The 19,868-nt window shown below is 42.3% G+C and overlaps 1 protein-coding gene across 1 annotated transcript; it reads right to left on the reverse strand.

Moving 5' to 3' along the window:
• Nucleotides 1-96: 96 nt before the first annotated feature.
• tuft1a (tuftelin 1a) lies at nucleotides 97-15,595 on the reverse strand. The gene is made up of 13 exons (XM_030072866.1): nucleotides 15,586-15,595; nucleotides 14,481-14,551; nucleotides 8,330-8,407; nucleotides 6,619-6,720; nucleotides 6,406-6,492; nucleotides 6,018-6,068; nucleotides 5,798-5,884; nucleotides 3,629-3,739; nucleotides 3,045-3,268; nucleotides 2,836-2,941; nucleotides 2,646-2,729; nucleotides 1,962-2,056; nucleotides 97-1,494 (listed from the first exon to the last, which is right to left on the reverse strand). The coding sequence occupies exons 2-13, from the start codon at nucleotides 14,541-14,543 to the stop codon at nucleotides 1,422-1,424; spliced, it is 1,161 nt and encodes a 386-aa protein (XP_029928726.1). The 5' UTR covers nucleotides 14,544-14,551; nucleotides 15,586-15,595; the 3' UTR covers nucleotides 97-1,421.
• Between the last annotated feature and the right edge of the window lie 4,273 nt (nucleotides 15,596-19,868).

The raw sequence follows: 19,868 nt of genomic DNA on the forward strand, positions 1-19,868 counted from the left end.
TGAGTGTCCAGCAGATGGAGCCTCCGTCACACTATGAACAAAAAACACTACATCATCAACTCAAGAAGTGAAAAGAAGTGTTGTGGTAATTTTTAGAAATTTATTCTCATAAACAAAACACAAATGCAGATGATATAGCCACACATACTGCACACAAATCTCTTGTGTCACAAATCTAAAATGTTTTTTATTCAATATAAATAGATATAAAGAAGAAGATTGTCATTTTAGGTGGAAATTAGAACAGCAAATCACAAACAAAAACAATGAAAGTTATGTACAAAAAATATGACTACTTATATACAATGTCCGAGAATTGAAATGCATTATTGACAGTGTTGTATTCTCATTATTTGGATGTTTTAATGAGGGGCAATAATCTTGCCAAATGCCTTCACGACTGTCATCGTTCATTTTCTCTGAAGACTTCTCACATTATCATACAGTGTTGGGTGCTTCAAAGCCATGCTCTTATTAAAAACAACTCTCTTCAAACCACAGAATAAATACTTATCAAAATCAATATGGAGGGTGGTGGCCTTGTGTAGGCGACAGTGAGTATTTACAAGAGGACAAAAGGTTGCATTGTTCACTTATAAAAGTGAACAGAATTGTCAAAGATGAGTACGGAGAGGTAAATACTGAACACGAGAACACAGAGCTACAGGGTTTAGATCACTGGGTTAATATGTAGGCTAGAGATTTTTTTTTATTAAACTATTTATCCTTCATGAATTACTGGTTAACAGTGAGAATAGCGGTCATACTCAGATCAGTCTGAAGCTCGCCAGCTTGTTTAAGTTTGTTAGGTTCCTCTCTCCTTCCTGTCATGACTTAGACTAGTGAGTTTTTCTTATCCTTTCTAAAGATCATGTTCCAAAATGTTAAGCATCCTGCACTTTGAACAACACTGTCTGTTTGATATGACACAGCTAATTCTGTCACCTGCGGAAAAAGTGCTCCGTACTGTCAGAGGACGTTTCATCACTGGTCACGGCCTCATGCTTCATAACAAATGAATTCAAAACAAGGATGGGAGAGGAAACTGTTTACATACAGTATGTAGTTCTACATGTGCAGTGCAGATCAGTTCAATCAGTATGCCTAATGTATCTACATCAAAGCCCAAACACACGCTCATTCATGCATATGCACACACACATGCGACACGAGCAGACACACACATGTGCATGTGTGCAGACAAACGTGCTGCACAATTTCCTTCAAGAGATGTGTGGCCTCGAGGCTGAGTGCTTGGTGGATGTGTTGCCTGTGTTGCTACGACCGTCTCAACGCTGACGCCTCAAACATAAACGTGGTTTTAGTAGAATTGTGGTCTGGTTTCAGTCCAGGTTCACTGTTGCAAAAAGGTTTGGTGTTTCTGAGCCCTCCTCCCTCTTGTCATGTCTCCCTCCTCCAGTTCAGGACTTGATCTCAATGACTTTGATGAAAGGGAGCGGCTTGTTAGATGAGGTGGACGGCTTGATTGGTTTACTGTGGGGACAAACAGAAAATATGTTTTTAGATTTATAACAGCAAAACGTTTGAGAGTGAACAGTTGTTACCATGAGAATGGGCGCTTACAAGGAATGTGCAGGATGTATATTTGACTGTGTAGGTGTGTGTGTGTGTGTGTGTGTGTGATTGCATGTGTCGTGTGTGGCCAAGTTGAAAGAGAAACGATCAGGAGGGCTATGGAAAGTTAACATGAGGTCAGTTTATTATTGTTTGTCTGTGTCACCATTATTTCCCCTACACTGTGTGGACCACCCTGCCCCATGGGGACAAAATCCAGATATCAACAATCAAAACATGTTTTTGGCCACTAGTTAAGGTTAGAATTGAGGTTAGGTTAAGGTTAGTGTAGGGGTTAGGCATGATCTGGTAGTGGTTAAGATTAGGGTAAGGCTGTAAGTCAATGTATGTATGTTTGTATGTTTGTTGTGTGCGATTAAAATTACCTGTAGACGATCTGGGGGTTGCGCTCTGATGAGAGATAGGAGTTTGAACTCTGTCCTCCCAGGAAGTAATCCATCTGGTCGTGCATCTCTCGGTTCTGCACACAGAGGAGGGGTCAGCGGTCAGCTTGTGTGTTTTTCGTCAGAATGAGTAGACATGACACAGATAGTGGCTGTATCCTGTTTGTCTAAGACTTCCCTTTCACACCTCTCCCACAGCAGAAATCAAGATAAACCAGATAGATTAATTCAACATGGGTGAGCACATAAATACCAGGCAAGCGTTGCTCTCGAAGTGAAGATTAGAAATGTCCTTCCTGATAGCTGAGTGAGCTAATACAGTTTTTTTTTTTTAAAGTGGGGTCTTCAAACATTAAAGTAGTTTAATTTCACTATAATTTAATTTACTAGAAATTGTTTTGATTGAAAGATGTAGTAGTGATTTCCGCCTTATGGTTTAATTTCACCACTTTGAATCCATTTGTGAGTGTTCAAGTATGACATGACAATGCTTACACACTTAACAAAAATCAAAATACAAGCTTCACATCAGGATCCTTTAGGTAAAATCACCTCTAAACTGAGGTCTGCGGCTTAATGAAAGCTCCCATCTTTACTCTCTGTCTCCTCTCTCTTTGCAGAAATGACATTACTACAATATTTATCTAAAATACCAGCAGTACTCACCTCGGCCTCCAGGAAAGCCACCTTCTCCTCCAGCTCTCGGATCACGCGGTCCCGTTCCTGGATCACCATCCGTGAGTTCTGGAGCTAAAGACAAAGAGCAAACATGCATCTCAGTCAGCAGTGAGCTCTTAGTAAATATTAACAGTGAAACAGTGTGTTTTCCTTCCACATTTTGATGTGTGTGTCTCACCTGTTCGATCATGTGTCTGACTTTCCTCTGCTGGCTCTTGAGCATGTCGTCCAGATGGTGGATTTTCTCTTTCAGAACAGCTACTTCCCTCTCCAACTGCTCTGCCCTGCAGATCCACACACCACAGTTAGAGCACATTATTGCTGACTGGATCCTCACTGAGTCGTAAATAATAATAATGCTTTGTCTGTGTGTGTGTGTTTGCTGACCTCTGTTCCCCCTTCTGGCCCTCCTCTCTCATTTTGCGCAGCTCCCGGAGTTCCTCCTCGCGGTTGCGGATGGTCTCCCGCAGGGTGGCGCTCTCCTGTTCCATCCCACCCAGCAACCTCTGGAGCTCCTCGATGCGCTTGTCCTTCCTCTCGCTGACCTCTTCGATGTTCTTCAGCTTCTCCTCCTGGTCGCTGAGACGCTGCTTCAGCTCACTGCCCTCAGCCTGGAGGAGACAGAGGGAAGAAAGGGGCAGGAGAACATGGGGGGTTACACTCCTTTAGTTTATCTATAATCATCTATGAACCAAACATATGTACCCCCCTTTGGATATGGTATGTGTAGCCCATACATGTTGAGTTTAAATGCATAACTTATTTGCCTATACGACATACAGGATGTATATTATATTGTAATATGTTAGTGAAATGAAAATGTGGCAATTTCTAATATGTTTCACATTTAATATGAGGTATTTAATACGATCTATGATATATGGAAATCGCCTACATGATACATTTCTGTATGGGCATAAGAGTGTGTGTGTGTGTGTGTGTGTGTGTGTGTGTGTGTGTACGTGCTCTACCTGCAGTCTCTCCTTCTCCTCCTGGTGTTTCTTCTCAGCTTCTTGGAGCTGTGCATACAAGCGCTTACTGACTTCCCTCAGTTTGTTTCTCTCTGCTTCATCAACCACTTCCTGAGAAAAAAAAAAAAAGGGGGGGGGGGGGGGATTAGATTGGCAATATGATATTGACTTCTAACCTCCTGATAGCTTCTTATGCAGAAAGCTGTAAAAGTGGGTGTAATGGAAATGATGTGTAACATATGTTGAGCAGTGAGTGATACTGTTGAGCAAGCTCAGTGAGCTTGGCTGGTGGAGCCTGTAAGGAGTTGTAGGTGTTTCTACAGAGGGAGAGAGAAGAAAGAAGGAGAGGGAAGTGGGGGGGCATGCAAATTGCTTGAAAAACAAATAATGGGAATGGGTGTGTCAGTGTGTGCGTCACTGGAGCAGCTAAAGTTGGATCATGACCAATGTTTCTGTCCTATTTCTGTATTTCTTATCTGAGTAAGCCGTTGCCCGACTCTCACAATAAAAATGCTATAATTGGTGCCAAAACAATCAAACCAGTCAAAGAGGAGCCGGCTGCCACACTGTTGGCTCTATTCTGTGCCCTACAAAACATCGCTGACATGCTTATAGTGCGAACAGCTAGAGGAGATCGGCTGGAAAGACAGCAACAAAACTATTAAAGGACAAACATCTGTGGAATGCTGGGAACAATGAAGAGGGCTTGAACACACACAATAACACAAGCAGGGGAACAGCGTGTGCTGGAACAGCTCTCACACATATTCATACACCTTGGGGTGCTATTAGCATGTTCGCTCTGTCATCATTTTAACCCTTTCTTTCCCCTCATATCAGGCTGTTTCTTTTCCTTCTCTTTAACACAAACTCTCCCTTCACGTGTACACTACATGGACAAAAGTACTGGGCCACCTACACACTACAGGAGCTTTTCTGGCCTCCCATTTTAAAGCCATAGGCATTAATGTGTAGTTGGTCCCCCCCTTTGCAGCTATAACATCTTCCACTCTTCTGGGAAGACTTTCAATAAGATTTTGGAGTGTGTCTGTCTGTGGGAATTTTTGCCCGCTCATCCACAAGAGCATTTGTGAGGTCAGACACTGATGTTGGACGAGAGGGCCTGGCTCGCAATCCCCGTTCTAATTCATCCCAAAGGTGTTGGATGGGGTTGAGGTCAGGGCTCAGTGTGAGCCAGTTAAGTTCTTCCACACCAAACTCACCCAAACATGCCTTTATGGAGCTTGCTTTGTGCGCTGGCGCTGAAGCATTAACCCTATAAAGCCTCAACTATGAAATAATTGGCAGAAAATTCAAATTTTTTGAAACTGCAACCCTTTATTTAGTCCTATAACAAAATACATATATAAAAAAAATTCAAAAAATATGTTATTACATGACCTTTCTGGTGTATGATATATGATATGTACTTGAAGTGCCAATGGTATGGTCCAGGGTGAACAGGGGAAGTGTTCAAAGGTATACAACAGTATTTTGGTCAAGTATTGATTAAACTGAAAACGAAAAACGGAATTGAAAATGTGTATCATATATGATACAAATGGCTTTATAGGGTTAAGATTTCCCTTCACTGTAACTAAGAAGCCTTGGCAAACTCCAGAAAAATAAGCCCATAACGTTATGTCTCCTTCACCAAGCTTTACAGTCGGCACAATGCAGTCAGGCAGGGAACGCTCTCCTGGCATTCACCAAACCCAGACTCATCCATCAGACTGCCAGATATGGAAGTGTGATTCATCACACCACAGAACATGTTTCCAAATGTTTGTAATGGCAGACTGCATGGCTAAGTGCTTGATTTTATACCCCTGTGGCAATGGCACTGGATGAAACACCTAAATTCAGTGATTAAGAGGTGTGTCCTAATACTTCTGTCCATGTAGTATACCTCTGGGGGGTGAATTTCAGGGATCACTTTACAGGCGTCACGTGAACTACACTGGCAGTCTCAAATTGTCCAGGAGAAAACACACGTAAACACACAAGGACTGTGAAGCTGTGGTTATGGTACGCATGGCTGGCACGACTAGGTCAGTGTGAGATTTGATATGTGCATTGCTCTGACACTCATATGTGCAGCACATAAAGTGTCACACACATGAATACACATCCTCGCATGCAGATGGGCGCACGTGAGGAACCGCTCACCTGTCCGTCACCTTTAGCATCTCCCTTAGGGCCCGACGAGGCACTCTTTTTGAAAGGAGAGCTGACTTTCCATCCGTTGGTGTGGGACTGGAGAGAGAAAAGGCGGATGGAGAGATGGAAAGATGGAAATAAGAGGGGTGGAGGAAATGATGTTGAGGACAAAGGATATGTCATGTTAACAATGGGGATGGCAAAACACAGCGGCTCAAAATAGACCTACCTTATTCTTAGCTGCCATCTGCTCCCTCAGTGTCTTCAGGCAGTATCTCACCTGAGTCAAACACAGACACATAGGTGAGTTACTGAGGGTAAACTCTGGGTAACATACAGAAAAACCTCTGATATTTGACAGACAAAATATTTAACAGTGCTTTAAATGTTTTTAGTATGGGTGGACCCAGTGGGAATGTAATCCGGGCAGTTTCAGTGTCAGGCACTGCCGGCTAATCTGCACAGGATTGCCATGTCAACACAGAGAAAGAGAGCAGGGAGGAATTTGTATGTTGGAAATGTGCAAATTGTTACATAACATAGAGAACGAGAGTGAGAGCGAGTGGTGTTTGTTCATCCCCGGGGCAGCCGGGGTTGGATCATTATTAGGGACTCACCTCTTGTATCTGTGAAACTTCATCTGACAGCATCTTCAGGCTCTGTTGGTGTCTCTGCTGTTCCTGTCTACGAGCCTCTAGATACACCTAAAGCAGGGAAACAACAGCTAATTACACCAATGTGACCACAGAACAGAAAAACACACACTCACACCTTGTTATTCCTTACTGCAATAAAACACGTACAAAAAACAGCCGACATGCCACACCCACCTTGATCACCTCCACCTTCTCGTCTGTAGGTTTGATTGGTTCAAGAGTCAGAGCTGTTCTCTCGTTGGCCGGCTGTACCAGCGCAAATGCCCGTCCGATTGGCTGGGGGTTAGAACGGACAGGAGTAAGGATGTGGCAGGCACAATGTTGCAAGTGTAGGTGTTTGGGGTGTGATATATATTTCAACACAATACGCAGACGTCAGAGTGGATTTGTGGACACTGAGAGGAGTCAGAGCTTGTTGGAGATTGATATTGCGACGAATCGTTTGGAAGAACTCCATCCAATAAATCCCAACCAGATGTACTTAATGTTACCTAATAGATATGTCCGCTGGGACGATCCGGCATGACTAATGCGCAAAACTCTTGAGTTAACTATAAATTGACAAAACTCAATACCTCAGGAATACACTTGTCTGGTCCTGAGCATTATTATGAGCGTTATTCCTTTATGAGTGTGTGTGTCTGTGTGCTTGTGTGTGTGTGTGTCTCTAGTCCCTGTGATCAGGAGGCATAAACATTTAGTCATAATCACTGTGAAGTCCATGACTAACGGATAAACAGGCGAGTCAAGCTTGGCTGAAATCACAGAGAGAGAGAAAGCGTGAGGCTGAGAGGGGTGGAGAGAAGTTATGCAACTTTGCTCTCTGGTGGTCCCTTTTTTTTTTTTTTTTTTTTTTTTTTTTTTTTTTCAGAACTTCAGTAATGGTTTTGGTAGAACAATGGTTGTCTTGAGAAGTGGGAGACTCCTTGTGTGAGAACCAATGCTGATGAAAAGCTCGTGGCAACTACGGCATGTTTACAAGCTGATTGTGTCTCCGCATGGGTGCATGTGTATGTCTGAGTGTGTGTGTGTGTGTGTGTGTGTGTGTGCGTGCATATATGAGTGCAGCATTAAACACACAAACACAGCTCTGTGCAAACTACTATTTTTTACATTCATTTTATGTTATAGTATCTATTTGAACACATCTAAATTCTTTATTATTTGATTTCTAATTATTTTTCTTTCTCTAATGCATTTTCTGTCATTTTTTTTTACTGTATATAAAGTGCTTTGAAAGTCCTTGTTGTATGAAATATGTTACATAAATATATTTGACTTGCCTTGCCTTACTATCTTACTATTGTAACATTCGCAGGACAATCAAGACCATCCAGGTTTTACATATTTACATATCGTTAAATACTCACAAGCCAATAAGAATAGAGACATAGCGTCACCACCAAAAGTATAAAATAGTATCTTAACAATAAAAATAATAACCTCACTTATATAGTGCTTTCCAAAACTGAAGTTATAAAATGCTTTACTGTACAGTGTGAGAGAACAAAAAACGGACAATTGAGACTAAGCAATATAAATGAGTGGAAGAATGATGAGACAGAATAAATAAAATAAACCAAATAAGATAAATAAATCTTACTAATTCAAGTAAAATGCTAATTATTCTCCTAAACTTAAGTCTTATAACAAATGACAAAAAAACAGTCCATTTATTGGTTGCAACATCAAAAAATTTCTATTTAGGAATTATGACCAGGAACAAGATTAACACAGAATTTGTCTTAACAATACAACATCCTAACTGTACATTTACAAGAAAAGCTATGAGCATTATTCGCTGTAGCTGTCCATCTCCTCTCTCCTCTGTCTCCTACAGCCTGCCCTCTGTTTTGGGGTTACCGAGGGTACAGTGTGTTCTTACCTTGGTCCCGGGCTGCTCGGTGCTCCTCGCTGCCTGGTTCTGGTCGTGCAGTGTGAGCCGCAGTCGCCTGCACCCCTCCTGAAGAAGGAAATAAAGAACGGAGAAGATGAAGTCAAGCCACAAAGAGACCGTTATGTGATGGAGAGAGTAATTGAGGACTACTATACGGGGGGGAGAGGAAAAAAATACGGAGGAGAAACTGAGTCATACCCAGTGAGGGAAAGAGAAAGAGAGAACCTGAGAGCGCGGCAGCCCCCAGTAAGAGAGTGGGACAGAGCGTCAGAGAGAAAGCAAAACTTCTTTACAGCTGCAGTCACAGATTGTTTGATTTAAATTGTGTGCTATGAACGTCATAGGGGCTTAGGGTGGAAACTCTCTAGACGCCCAGAACCAATTGGAAGCACTGGCTGGATTTCAGGGAGAGTGGGCAGGAAACCTAATGTCAAGCAAGACGGAACATTTCCATGGTAACAAAATCTCACAGTAGTCATAAACTGTCTGGCTCACTAACAATGCAAGTGGGAGGAGTTAAGTCAGAGACAAAATAATACACAAACGAACACACACCAGCAAAAACAAACGCTTTAAAGAGCAAAAACACAAACTTCTGAAAGCACACGCAGTCACTAGAGAAAGCCCGGTGTAACAGGGAACTCTGCGCTGGGTGTGTGTCCTCCAGCATAGGGAACCCCCTTCTTACAAAGTGTGCATGTGTGTGTGTGTGTGTGTGTGTGCACGCACATATAGCTATGCGGATGAGGGAGGAGGTCAAAGAAATTATATAACTCATTCCAGCCGACACAGCTTGTTCCATTATTTTCCCTTGTGTATGCAGGGTGTCCTCCGGCCTAAATTCATGTCAACACCGAGACACAAAACAGACAAAGCAGTAATTCCTGCAATGTTCCCCAGTGGTTAAATACTGTAAACACACACACACACACCTGCATATTACATTTTGCATACGTGCATACAGCTTCACCCATGCTCATACACTCTCTTTCACACACACATATTCGGCTGCCACTGTATTCTATAGTGACATTGCTATATTGACCTCATTAGTTAATACGTTTGTCTGATGAATAACAACAGACTGAGCGGTTGTGTGTGTGCGCACATCGTCAGCTGTGTGTCTGACCTCTTCTCCCCTTTTGCAATTATGTCGCTAATACTGAGCTAATACAGACTTTTCCTTGGTTTTGTAACACGTTGCTACCCAGCATGTGAAACAAAAAGCACAGATACAGTACATTACCATACACTTTCAGTCAAGAATGTTGAAGGGATTGTTCTGGCTCATTTATCATTTATCAGTCCACTGGAAAAAAAGGATCTTCTCTCTTTCTCTTTATACAGTAACCATAAAGAGATACTGTATGTACACAGCGCCCTGTCTTTGAAATGCAGAACGCCCTGACCTTGATGTTAAACAGACAGGGGAAATGAATTGGGGCTGTGTTGCGTAATGAAATGATAAAGAGCACAGAGAGGCTGTAAAAGAGAAGCCACACATGCTGTGTAGGAGACCTTTATCCCTGACTGATTACCTTTTTGGGATGCACAGTCAGAGCGTGAAACAAACATGATCGAGAGAGAGGGAGGGGGACGAGGTTGAAATTGCAGAAGAGACCGAGGAAAGGAAAGCGAAACACCAAAGAGGGAGATGAGATGACAAGGCAGAGGAAATACAGTGGACAAAGGGAGGCTGGTGGCCAACTAGGGTAAAGGAAATTCGGGAAAAGGAAAACAAAATTCCCCGCTGGCTCGTTTTTGTTTTTTTTTTTCTCTAAAGTTGCAGACACCTGAATGCTTTGATACGGACCAAAATTCAAGGTAGAGACGAGAAGGGGCAGGAGGAGAGGACTGAAAGAGAAAGGAGAACAGTGAGGGTGTTGTTAAGAAGGAATGCATCATTATACAACTTCCCTGGCCCTTCATTGAGGACCAAACAAAGACTCTCCTAATCCCCTGTGCAACATGGACCACTCACACGCAAGTCTCTCTCTCTCTCTCTCTCCCTCTTTTTTTTATACCAACACACAAACAGTGCAGTCTACGTCGCCTTCAAAGACAACCTGTAATACTAGACATCCAGGGAACGGAGACAATGGAACTAGTGGGACATGGTCCTGGACACACACACGTACACAGCCCTTCACACGCAGGCAAACACACATACTGGAGTAAACTCTGCCTTTATGACCGGGCAGTAATCTGAAACTAAGCGCACACAGCATCTACACTGTGTTGGTGCATGGACAATGGGCACAAAAGATCACGGGGTACGGCTGACTCAAAGGCTTAAGGGGTATGAAGACTCTTTTTGTTTTCAACCGTGGCACCAGGAGGCCTGAAAGCCATCTGGGTTACATAGCTGAGGGATGACTACCTGCCTACAAATGAATGGTGAAAAGTTGGCAAGCCTGTCGAAATCAGGGCAGAAAGCATCTACTGTTTAACTGAGAGAGTGTTTATACCTACCTATATCGGTACGTGCTACATACACATTTCGTTACTGAGTATAAATTTTACATCATAAACATAAATGCACTCATAAATTGACCAAATAGAGACATTCACAAATGGCACACTTTTTTTGTAACTTCTACCTCTGCTGTATCCAATGTAGTTTGTGACCACTAGTGGCACTGTAGTTCACTAAGAAAACTGTTTTGTTCACATAAAATGTACTCCCAATACACCATGAGCATGGGGGCGTCATATTTAGACATGCAAACAATGAAATGTGCACTGTAACGATATAAGAAATGCAATCTTCAAAATATTCCAAAATGCATTTAACAGGTTTATTAGTGTTTAGGTGAGAATTTTTCAATGTGAATAAAAATCAAGTGCGCTTATAAAGAAAACTACACTGGCTACCTTTAAGTAAAATATCCGCAAAGTAACAGCACTTTTACTAAAGTAATTTTTAAACCCCATCCTCTCCTGCCTCCAGGGCAACGCTCATCTGCCCTGCATTCCACAGAGAGAATTCCTCTCGTGTGTGTGTGTGTGTGTGTGTGTGTGTGTGTACATGTGTGTGTGTGCACATGTGTGCATGCACTGAACCATCCCACAAATCACTCTATCCCTCTCGTGCTCTGCTCCCCATACCTGTTGCACAGATGTTACTTTTGTCCTTTCTCCAAGCGCAGCACATACCAGACCCTGACATGTGATGCGCTGGGCTGACAGGTGTGAACTCACAACACAGGTACCGGTGACTTTTAATCACGTTCTCACGGGACTAAATCCTGTGACACCTGCCAGCTCTGTACACTGAACTGAGCTGTGGTTTCTGCACACTGAGCAGCTCGGCAAACTCTTCCCAGTGACGTAGAGGGTGCTGAAGTCCCTCTGAGGCCCGGTGCCATGTCCGGCTTGACAAAAAAAAACAACCGTCATCTCACTTCCAGACTAAAAGGTTAAGCAAAGGTTAAAGGGAAGAGCCCAGCTGAGGTGGTAAACTGACACAGCCGTGTTGAGAGCTTTCCTATCAGGTGACAACCTCAACAGGCACAAAGTAAACAGTTAGTTTATGAACAAAGCTCTGAGTCATGAAGTGAGAGCTACTGTATAATGACTCTCCAAAGTTTCAGAGCCTTCAGGTCTCTGATAATCATTTCGATAATCATTTTATAATGGTCACTTCGATGAAAACACGAGCTCCCTGCTGAGAGAAAGTGCAGTTCCTTATTCTCTTATCCCCTCTAGTGTGGGAAAAAGGTGTATTTTGGTGTGTTCTGGCCGCTCCTCTACATAGATGGATATATATGTCATGTTTGGCCCATTCCCAGCCCGTGATGTCACACTCACTCCTGACTGAGACGCAGGCTGAGGATGAGGAAAGAGGAAGGGAATTTATCAAGTCAGACAACGTGGGGAAACTGTCTGGAAGGAGATTATGTGGCATTATTCAAAAACTGGCTGAGCAGACAAAAGTCTAGAGGCGCACATTTTTTAGTATCATTGACCAAGTTTCAACCTAGGGAACTCTGATTTTCACTGAAGTCCCCCTAAATTACCTTCAAAGCTAGAAAAAAACGTTTTTTTTTACCCCGTATTGTATGACAGTGACACTCATATATCTCTTGTCTGTTTGTTGCGAAGCCTCACTTAAGCTACAGCTCGCTTATAGTGAGTGGAATATTTAAACTCAAGAAAATATCTATATGTCCTGAGTATTATTTTACACAACACAATGTAACACACTGTAATTCAGCATGACCTACTGGGCATCTCTCTAAACCTTAGGGACACCACTAGAATATAAAATAAAGTTCTGAGTTGAAAAGCTTGATATATACACACCTTGTAGGATTGTTTTATGGCGGTCACACTGAATTATAGTGTCTATCATAAAACCCTTGGAAAACAGCCTGTATCAAGGTCAGATCTGACCGCCACGCTGACGGGAAACAAACACACCAACCAAACAACAAAAACAACTGCTACATCAGGAACACTCCTCCTCCTCCTCAAGCAGCTTTCTACATGCACACGTGTCCCTGACTAACAGCAAGGGTGTCTTTCCATAAACTATCTCTACCATCCACAGTCATTATGACTTGCCACTTGTAGACGCAACATAGTTTGGCTGCTTTTATCAGTCCTCTATCAGATATGTAAAAAATGTGGGTGGGTGTGCATTTGGCTGTTGGACTTGTCTTTGATAATAGAATTTTTTTTTTTTTCTATATGAAGGCAATGCAAATTTGACAACAGCATGATTAACATAACCAGCTTCATGTTCCAATGTAAAGCAAGATCAGAAACAAACTGAACTGAATATATAAGGAGTTTCAAATATTACTTAATAACTCTGTTTAAACAACCCCAGGCTGCACTGAATCATTTTATTACGTGTGACTGATGCTGCCCTTTGTACACTTCGACCCGCTTTAGCTGTTGTAATCTCATTCTCAGCACTCTCAACAGACACTCAGACTTCAGTCTAATAGATACTGCCCGCTGACACAGATTTTTACCCAGGCTGATCCACTGCAAGAGTTAATTTCACAAAACCATGACTGAATGTTTTCCACATTGTGAGCTTTTGTAACTAAATATTAACTCGTGAGAGCAGATCTGTCTGCTGGCAGCTTTGAGCTCAGCAGGAGGTGGCTGATCAGGTGAAAGTGTCATTTCCCAGCAACCCCATAAAACCTTTTTCAGATCAGGTGAATGATTAACCCTCCACAGCAACTGACTGGGGGGGGGGGAAACCAATATGTGACATAAGCAATGACTGCTACTAATTCATTTCCAAGCGTTCAACAGACCTCATGCTGCTCAAATAGGACAAGCATATGTAGCTTACATTTAAATCCTGTTTTCCAGAGCCTCACAGCAGGCACAGGTGGTGGACATAACACAGAGGCAAAGTTTTGAAGGTTAGCCTCCTCCACTGTCTGTCACAACTACAGCTTTAAGCCCCAAACTGATGCAGGCAGAAGGCACAAGTGACAGGCACAGATGCTATCTGGACTAATACTCTCCTGCACACTGTGGTGTGTGTGTGTGTGTGTGTGTGTGTGTGTGTGCTAACAAGCTAATACTTTAATTACTACATGGCCAGAGCCTTAATAGTACACTACTTAGAGCAGATGAAGTCACTCAGCCTGAGGATCTGTGTCAGAATCACAAAATCACACCATACCTCTAATCCAGGCAAGAGCACAGAGCAGAGCTGTTTTCAGACAACACTTTCAAGTACAGGTGCATCGACAGAGGGCACACAGAAAAATCAGTTTAGACCTAAAAACCTAAAAACTGGGGCTGTGGAGAACAAAAACATCCACAAAGGTAGACTTACTACCTCCTTATAGGCTACCTGGCTGAATCTTAAATTACTGATTACTTCAGCACAATGCATCCAAACTGCACACACACACACACACACACACACACACACACACACACACACACACACACACACACACACACACACACACACACACACACACACAAAACTCTGCGCCGTTACGCACTCCATGAGCCCATCACAAGGCAACAAAACACTGAGCGCTTGTTTCGACAGCTCACACACACACACACACACACATGTAAACTTGTTAAAAACAATAAAACAAAGACTAAGAAAAACAAACTGAATGAATTCGACTGACATCAATTTACAACTTACCCCGTATCTCTCTTCATTTCGGATGTCCTCAAATGTGCACAGACTTCTCGTCACGCCGTTCATCTTCGGAAGTCTAGAGTTAAACACTGCGCAAATAAATATACAAATAAATAAAAACAAACACAATGCAAGCGCTCCTGCTTTAAACCACTTCTCTATCCCGCCTCTCTCTCTCTCTCTTTCTCTCTCTTTCTCTCTGTGTGTGTGTCCACAGTAGCAGCTGCTGATATCGCAGCCCGGTGTCGGTGCGGCTGTTCCCTCCCCTCTCCCCGCCTCACCACATATTATAATAACTTAGCTCACTGTCTCTTTACGTCAGAGGGCCTGTTTGGGAATGTGTGACTTCAACCCGCCCCCATCCTCTCCAAAACACGCCTACGAAACAGCTGAAAAAAGCCAAATAGGGAAGCAGGGAGACCGGGAAGAGTCATGCCGGCTGGGTCAGTAACCTCTCGCAGGTAATGTGGCACAGCTATGCCGAAAATGTCACCTGATCAGCCGTCTGCCTCAGCTTGAAACATGTACCAGGGTGCAGCCAGGGTCTCTCCCAAACAGCAGCAGGATGACGATGCACAAGCAGGAGAAAATGAAATGAGAAAGCTGCTTTTACTCTGCTGATTCCCAGCAGGGAGCACGGGCCAAGAGCCGCGCAGCGCAAATTGGATAAAGACTTAATGTCATTAATGGAAACGGCTTAGGAGCAAACAACAGCTCAGCACGGCACACAAGGGATGCCACCTAATGAATAAACAACAATCACGGAGAAAACACTCACACACACACACATACGGTACATGCTCACACACACAAGCTCGGGGTGTTAAAGGGTTTCATTCGTAAATACTTTATAGGTCTCTAGCCACTATTTGAAAAACATAAATGACTCAGTTCCTGAAAACAACAACAACATCATCAAAAAAATAGTTCATACTATCTAAAGATGCCTCCTAATTTAAGTACTAACCCACAGTGTGCTATCAATTCCCAGAATGCACAAAATATCTGCTAGTTATTTCTTTTGTCCATTCTTATGTAAAAAAAAAAAAAAAAAAAAAAAAAAAACAACCATAAATAAATAAACCACCACCACCACACACACAACAACAATAATAGTAATAATAGTAATAATGATGATGATGATGATGATGATGATGATGATTAAAAGAAGAGGAAATAACCACAAAACCCACCACTTTTCAATGTGCTTTAATCAGTCTTAATCACCATATTTTTTTCTGTTCTCAAATACATTTTATTGTATTTTTTCTTGTGTTATTGTTATCGTCTTAGATTCTATTTAATTGTTAAGACTCCTTTTGGGTCTTTCAGTGCCGTTTTGTTGTTTTGCTCTTTTATTGTTGTAAAGTGTACTGTGTGAGTGACACTTAAAATAAGCTTTGGCTTCACTTGACTTCACTTAATGTGCTTAACGTTCATGTCAGCGGTCCATACAGATGTGATTTTTTTTTTTTTTTTTTTAAACGGTAGATATCTCAGTTTTGAACAGACCTCACATGTTCCCACATATACCTTGTGATACCATGGCGGGATGTGTCCCAGATGCCAAGCCTCGATAATTACATGTTTACATCACATGGTGTGCCACACTAAGACAGGCTGATCCACAGATGAGACAGCAGATAGTTATGAGAGGTCTGCGTGTCTATACATCGCCCAGATTTTACCTGTCTCAGATTTTGGAGTGAGTCAGAGGACTCGCCCCCATACTGCATCTCCTCTGCTTCGATTGTACCACCATGAGACCAAATAAAATAACCTGAGCGCCGTTTCAGAAAGCAGTAAACAGCGAGAGACAGAGATCACAGGAAGGGTCAAGGGTTAAAAGTGCACTGAGATGACATAGACTCACAGTGTGGAGATATAATTAGAAAAAGACACTTGTCCATGAGAGTGATGACACCGTCAGTGAAGTCATGAGCAGTCACCGACCCTCCTAGGGAAAGGTCATATTCCACTCCTCTCTGCTTCATTATGTAGGAATTCATAGCACTGACCTTTTAACACTTTATGAATTTACTCATTAATATATCAGGCAGGTGTACAAAGAGGAAAGTCTTGATCTAATCTGACACGAATTGTTTTAGATAAAAGTACGTCACTTTAAGCCGTACACATGAAGACAATGAAAATATTTTTACAAGGAAATGCACCGGCTCCACATACCTACAGGACAGGTATGATCAACCCTGCCAGGCCACTGCAATCGTATGCAATAGTCAACATTTCATGATTTCAAAACATAACACGCCCATGCTTTTCCACATTAGATTTCAGCCTGCAAGGTCTGTTTGGAAAACCGGAATGCCGTAGAAACCCAAACCCACCCATGAGAAATATTTTCCGTCATGATTTATATTCTGGAGGAACAGGTACAGCACACAGGTTTGTCTCTGCCAGGTGGGACGCGTGGTATCTTGCAAGTGGACTTGAAGCAAACCTAAAAGGTGTGAGATTATGCCAACAAATCTGTTTCAAGGGGGTAAAAAAAGAGGTTTTGAAGTTGGGCTTATCGTCAAAGTGCCAGGAGGCAGGAGGGAAAAAACAGGCATTTTCTTTCCTTTTGTAGATCAATCGCACAATAGCACCGCAGGAGGTGTGTGTGCGTTTGTCAAGATCAGCAAGGCACCCCACACACTTCTGAAGAAAAGATACCTCAAAATAGTCCAAATACAGTCGTGTTATGCGTGCCAGTGTGCAAAATAGGATGTAAACACATAAATAACCCAAGGCAAGGTGAAATGTCCCTCCAGGGCGCTTTCTTTTTTCCCTGGTCCACTGGCAAAACAAATGTAGTGGAACAAATGCCTGAACTCACAAATTTTTGTTTTGCAACTTTGGGCATGTGGAGTAAAATATAGGATTAGACATGGACTCTTTTCTAGTAGCTGTACAGAGTTTATTTATCAGTAATAAAAAGACAATGAGTTTGAAATGTATGTTTATCAGTCACATGTCCCAGATCTTTGTATCAAAAGCTCAGTTAGGTAACTCAGAAGTAAAAAAAAAAAAATAAAGTTTTGATTTTTTAATGACACAAATACAATAAAGGCTTTGGTGCGGCAGTGCTGGCGTTACAGGCAGAGTTATTATTGTTTTGTATGTTTAGTTAGTTTCATTTTAGTTATTTTCCAGGGTGGGCTTGCTTGTTTCACATATGTTTTTATTGTTTAAAAATGTTTAATTGTTTATTTTCGGTTTCAGTATGAGTTCTTTACTAATTAGTTCTATTGTGATTGTTCTAATAGGGGGGTGTTGGTCAGGGGCAATGTAGGGTCACGTTGATCTCAGTAAACATCAGCACCAACGCCTCCTCGTGCTTGTTGTGTTGGGAAATTGACAAAGACTGAAACTTAAGACATTTTCTGTATAGTGTTATTTTAGTTCATTTTGTAAGTACATAATATTGTTTCAGTTAGTTTTAATTTTTTCCTAAAGTCTAGTTGCTATCTTTATTTCGGTTAACTAAAATGTTTTGTTTTAGTTTTTGGTTAAGTTTTAGTTACCTGTAATAACCTTGGATGCACGTGGTGCTGTCTTCTGATAAACATCTTACAGACCTGGATCTTGTTTCTAGTCGTGCTCACATTGTTTTGAGCCGCCACTGACCCATCACATTCCTGACGCACCGCTCTCACTGATTCTGTTGGCAGCGGAGCAGAAACCATCCATCACCATAACTCTGACCAGACCAACTACAGTAGCATGTTAACTACAAATGATTGGCCTTGTTAACACAACTTCAACTTCAACAATCAGACAGTGTTCATTTTAAACACAAAGATGGTTTGTTTTTGGCCTGCATCCCACAGGTCAGAAGGTCAAACCCCCACATTGATAATCTTTTAAAGAAACTGTCATTAAATTTGGGGTTCTTCTTCCTGTTTTTGCTCTCACTGCAAGGAAACGGCTTGTTGCTGCCACCTTCGTGCGTCTTCTCGACTATGGGGATATTATTTGCATGCACGCCTCTGCTCACTGTCCTCACAGAGCATTAAGATTCATAACTGGCTGCAAACCGGCTCTCACACGCCACTGCACTTTGTACTCTTTGGTCAACTCGACGTCACTGTCCATGCGCAGGTTTTTGCATTGGTACAATTGTATTTACAAAACCATCCATGGGCTGCTGCCGTCTTACTTATCTTCTTACATGTTGCATAAACAGTGCAGCCATAGCGAGGACTTCATTTAGTCCCCTCGGTACGTTCAAAGCTCGGCAAAAAGTCCAGCTTGGTTTCAACTAGTGGATTTTAAACTTCTTATAGGGACACTGGAGATAGCATCTTTGGGAATTTGCTAAAGTATTTTAATTTTATCTGTTAATCATTTGGCACTTTTGCAAATTTGGTTTAATGTCTTGTGTTCTGTACTAAATGACTTGTATGCTTGTTATTTAATGTTGTATTAATGTGTTTGTCCTGGACAGGCCTCTCTTGAGAATGAGACCCCATGTCTCGATGAGATTACCTGGATAAATAAAGGTTAAATAAAGAAAAATAACATTAAAAACAGGGAGGCTTAATTTTTTTCTGTCTATATGGTCTCATTTGTAAATTAGAGCCCTGCAGTGTTCAGAGCCATTCATCCAGCTTTGTGTGAACGCAGTAATCCTGTTTGTGCACGCACACGCACACACACACACACACACACACACACACACACACACACACACACACACAGGTATGGCGTCTCTCTGCCCTGTGCAAATTCACTGATTATCACAGTTACAATCGATGAAAACAGCCCAGCAACAACAGATAGGATGCAAGAACAACAACACTGGTGCTGAATCATGGGCAACTACAGATTCCATAAATAGATAAATGATACGGTTAACGCACGCTCTACCTCCCCACTGGAAGGACCGATGCATACACAGCACTGACAGAGTTGCATTGTGGGGGAAATGCAGTGTGATGTTGACACAGGTGCTGCTAGAAGCTGCTGAGTCCCTGCAGGGCTGCGACACCATGGGGGAAAGATGTGAGGTCAGGAAGATATTACACTCACCAGGGCATCAGGCAAAGTGGGGATGTATATACTGCAGATAAAAGAGAGGCTGTGTGTGACTATAGTGTTATGGCACTGGCTATTTGTCTATTCAAAACAGAAGTTTGACGTGTGGAAAGCCAAAGCTGTGATCAGGCTGGTGTGTGCATGCCCAGGCACTGTGCGAGGTGGCTGGGAACTACAGCCACATACAGCGAAGACTCAGGTCGTCTATTTGGACAGCTCAGTAATAATAAACATTACGCTCTTAACCAGCTACTGTGGGTGGCTCTGATTGGCTCATTCTCCCATACACTGACATGAAATACCCGCTTTAACAGGAGTTAAATTAATTCCAGAGAAGCCCGGCCCTGTTGT

This window comes from Myripristis murdjan, chromosome 16 (genome assembly GCF_902150065.1).
Source record: "Myripristis murdjan chromosome 16, fMyrMur1.1, whole genome shotgun sequence".
Classification (NCBI taxonomy): domain Eukaryota; kingdom Metazoa; phylum Chordata; class Actinopteri; order Holocentriformes; family Holocentridae; genus Myripristis; species Myripristis murdjan.

Bases quoted from the DNA above. Each gene is read 5' to 3' on its own strand.
- tuft1a (XM_030072866.1), bottom strand. From the start codon at position 14,543: ATGAACGGCGTGACGAGAAGTCTGTGCACATTTGAGGACATCCGAAAT. The intron at 3,269-3,628 runs GTAGAGCACGTA...TGTCTCCTCCAG, and splicing joins AGGAGAAGGAGAGACTGCAG to GCTGAGGGCAGTGAGCTGAA. The intron at 2,730-2,835 runs GTGAGACACACA...CTTTGTCTTTAG, and splicing joins TCAGACACATGATCGAACAG to CTCCAGAACTCACGGATGGT.